The sequence below is a fragment of the Herpailurus yagouaroundi genome, unplaced genomic scaffold (genome assembly GCF_014898765.1).
Source record: "Herpailurus yagouaroundi ecotype Mexico unplaced genomic scaffold, PumYag 216, whole genome shotgun sequence".
Classification (NCBI taxonomy): Eukaryota; Metazoa; Chordata; class Mammalia; order Carnivora; family Felidae; genus Herpailurus; species Herpailurus yagouaroundi.
This window is the reverse complement of record NW_024412447.1, coordinates 16,032,280-16,035,944: the sequence shown is the minus strand read 5'-3', so window position 1 is coordinate 16,035,944 and position 3,665 is coordinate 16,032,280. Positions and strand designations below refer to the sequence as shown.

The 3,665-nt window shown below is 45.7% G+C and overlaps 1 protein-coding gene across 1 annotated transcript; it reads right to left on the bottom strand.

Moving 5' to 3' along the window:
* Positions 1-2,368: 2,368 nt before the first annotated feature.
* Positions 2,369-3,259, bottom strand: NUPR2 (nuclear protein 2, transcriptional regulator). The gene is made up of 2 exons (XM_040456247.1): positions 2,904-3,259; positions 2,369-2,574 (listed from the first exon to the last, which is right to left on the bottom strand). Exon 1 carries the CDS (start codon positions 3,219-3,221, stop codon positions 2,910-2,912), a length of 312 nt encoding a protein of 103 aa, XP_040312181.1. The 5' UTR covers positions 3,222-3,259; the 3' UTR covers positions 2,369-2,574; positions 2,904-2,909.
* Positions 3,260-3,665: the final 406 nt, after the last annotated feature.

Sequence of the window (3,665 nt, the reverse complement as noted above, 5' to 3'; positions counted from 1 at the left end):
CATATGATTACAGTGCCTTGCACATACCAGACAAAAAAAGAATGAACCAGTTACTGAATTTTTAACTGTTGATCTAAAAATACAAAATACTATATAAACAAGTGGTTAGGAGGTTAAGTGGTTATGAAGTTCTAAGGATTTCAAAGGAATGGCTATTCACTGTGGATGAAAGATTCAGGGAGAAAGTGGCACTTAAAATTAAGTACAGGTGGAATTTGTTTTAGATTAAAATTACAAAGGGGAAAAGGGCATGGTAAGTAGGACAGCACAGATTGAAACAAAGCAGAATCAAATATGGAGGACAGAAGATCTGTGTCAAGATCCAGAGTATGTTTTTGGAAGTTGTGGTACAAAATTTAAGAAAATCCAAGAGATGACTTCCAGGACAATATAAGGAATCTAGGCTTTTTATCCTACAGGATTAGAGCAGTCATTGAGGGTTTTTATATATTTAAAATGGTCTTTGGAGGGGTGCCTGGGTGGCTCAGTCGGTTGGGTGTCCGACTTCAGCTCTAGTCATGATCTCAGTCTGAGTTCGAGCCCTGCATCGGGCTCTGTGCTGACAGCTCAGAGCCTGGAGCCTCCTTCAGATTCTATGTCTCCCTCTCTCTCTGCCCCTCCCCCACTCATGCTCTGTCTCAGAAATATTTAAAATTTTTTTTTTGAAAATAAATAAAATGGTCTTTGGAAGATTAATCTGCATATGGTGCGTGAGACACAGCAGAATAGGGGTAAGGAAAAAAAAATCGAAGGCTAAGACGGTGACAATGGGAATACTACTAATGATGTGAGTGCCATGCTCACTCAGGCAGCACATATACAACAATCATGTGAGTGTCTTTGTATACCAGGCACTAAGAGCTTTACATGTATTATTTTATTTACACCTCACAAAAACTATTTCTTAAAGTTTATTTATTTAGAGACAGGAAAGGGAACATGAGGGAGGGGCAGACAGAGAGCATCCCAAGCAGTGACACTGCAGAGACCAACACAGGCCCAAACCCATGAATCATGAGATCATGACCTGAGCCAAAACCAAAAGTCAGACCCTAACCCATCGAGCCACCCAGGCACCCCACACCTCACAAGAACTCTTTAAGTAAGTACTGTTTTATCCCCATCTTGTGGATAAGGAAACAGATACTTGGAGTTTAAGCAATTTGCCCAAGTTCACACAGGTGTTTGACTCCAAAGCCAGAATTCCTATTACAGCACACCATCTGGAGACATTTTATTTTTATTTTTTTTAATTTTTTTTTCAACGTTTATTTATTTTTGGGACAGAGAGAGACAGAGCATGAACGGGGGAGGGGCAGAGAGAGAGGGAGACACAGAATCGGAAACAGGCTCCAGGCTCTGAGCCATCAGCCCAGAGCCCGACGCGGGGCTCGAACTCACGCACCGCGAGATCGTGACCTGGCTGAAGTCGGACGCTTAACCGACTGCGCCACCCAGGCGCCCCCCATGGAGACATTTTAAAAGAATGAATGTAGTGAATGAAAGAATTGAAGACTGACCAGAGAGGAAGGAGAAAGGATTCTGTTTTGTAAACTTAAAAATAGTTACTATTTCTTGAGTACCTCTTACATACTTGTGTGAGATGTTTTATATATTTAATCTATAATCCAGTGTGGTAAGGTAATCCAGTATCATTCCATTTCACAAATGAGAAACTCGAGGCTTGGTGTTAACTTGAAAGTAGTTACCTCAGAAGCGTGCTGAATGCCACAGCGATGAACAGCCAGAAGATTAAAATTCAGGTTGCTCCTTCCAGTACGCACCATCCTTCTCTCCTAACCAAGGACTCACCATTGGGTGCAGAGGCCTGAGGAATGCAGACTGAAGAGAAAGACAACCACCCTGATGTATTCTGCATACTTTTTAAACCACATCTCAACTCTCATCGTTGGAGCGAAGTTTGTGGGTGGTACTGCACCACAGAATATTGTGTACAATAGAGGAAAACTGTGATGGTGGAATGAATGAAGGCTTTTGAGTATCTGCTATACCTGGTCTTCTTTGTAACCAGCTGCATGACCTCTGAAGAGTGATTTGAACTCCTTTGCCTCAGAATCCCCTCTACAAAATGGGAGACAGCAGCGTCCACTTGAAAGGACTGTTGTGGGATCAGCAGTGCGGAGAATCTAGCAACTGTTCAGTACACACTCTTACAACTTAAAATATTCCTATTCTGGCAAACAAATATTAAACCTGCACACTGCATCTATGACACGGGGGTTGAAATCTTGCACACATTGCTCTCTTTGTTCTCCCCCTATTACACATTAAGATGAACTCAAATATTTGTATATTTGAAACGAGTTACCGTAGCAACTAAAAAAAAAAAAAAAAAAACCCAGAAGAGTTAAAATGCCATTCTTGCTTTTAATTAAAAACCCTAAAAAGGCATACCCACTTGGACACTTGGATGTTACTTAATTAACAATCAGTAAGGAAAAGATACTGGAGCGGTAAACTTAAGTGATGTCGGAAAGAAGTTATTACGACCACAGTTACAGCTGGAGTCAGAGAAAATACTTCTATCAGGGCCTTCGGGTATCCTGCAGAAAACTGACAAAAAAGAAATAAATTATTGTCTTTAGCCCATGCATACGCACTGGAAGTAAATTCTTATATTTTTAACATGTTTCTGCGTTTCCTAGACCCTTCTTCTCCCAACTATAAAATTCCAAAAGGTAGAGTTTTACACTATTCTAATTGCAGCCAAGAGATCAGGTGGGTGTTTTGGGGGTCCAGCTACGACTCGCTAACGCGAAGCAGCCTCGGAAGGAGGCGACTCTGCCCGGGTGCAGTCACAGAGGGCGGACGCGAGAGGCACCGGGTGGCCAGGGCGCTCACGGGGCTTCCCAGAGTCCTGGCCAGGTGCAGCCCGCACGCACCTGTGCTCAGGCGAGGCGAGTGCGCGCCCGGGGCTGCAGCTGGCGCTGGCGACGCTTGCGCTGACCGTTGAGGAGCTTCTGCGCGATCTTGCGCTCGTGGCCTCCGGGCACTGGCCAGTTGGTGCGCAGTTCCCGCTCGCGCCGCGTCCGGCCCTTGCTGCGTCCGGCCCCGCAGACCGGGAAGTCGCGCAGGTAGTAATAATCCAGGCAATCGTAGAGCTCGTCCTCGGAGCTCACGGGCGGCCACGCCTCGGCTGGAGGCTGCGGGACCCGAGCCCGGGCGTTGAGAAACGCCGGGCACATCTTGTCGTCCCCCATGGCCGCCGGCCGGCGCACGCGCGCGCTTCTGGGAGACCCCGCCCCGCGTTTCGATTGGCTGTGCCTGCGGGGGCGGAGCTTATTGATGACCTAACAGAGCCGGGAAGTGGTCGCGCGTGGCCTTCTGCTTTCCAGCCCCCGCCACAGTGACCACTTCGTCTATCTGGGTCTGTGCGCCGCCGCGGCGACAGGGGCATTTGGCAAAATCCGACAGAACATTTTATGTCGGTCAAGAATGAAAAACTACAAGTGTCAAAACTACAAGTGTCTTAAATAAAATGTGTGTTCCTCTCGAGGACTTTCATCAGCAGTAAACATTTTGTTAGGCTGTTTGATGACATCAGAAAGTGCTCAGTAATAATGTAAAGTGAAAGATTCACTTTTGAAGAAATATCTCTGGTATCCCAGTAGCGTATTTTTTAAAGATCTGTCTATATTAAAGAT

Bases quoted from the DNA above. Each gene is read 5' to 3' on its own strand.
- NUPR2 (XM_040456247.1), bottom strand. From the start codon at position 3,221: ATGGGGGACGACAAGATGTGCCCGGCGTTTCTCAACGCCCGGGCTCGG.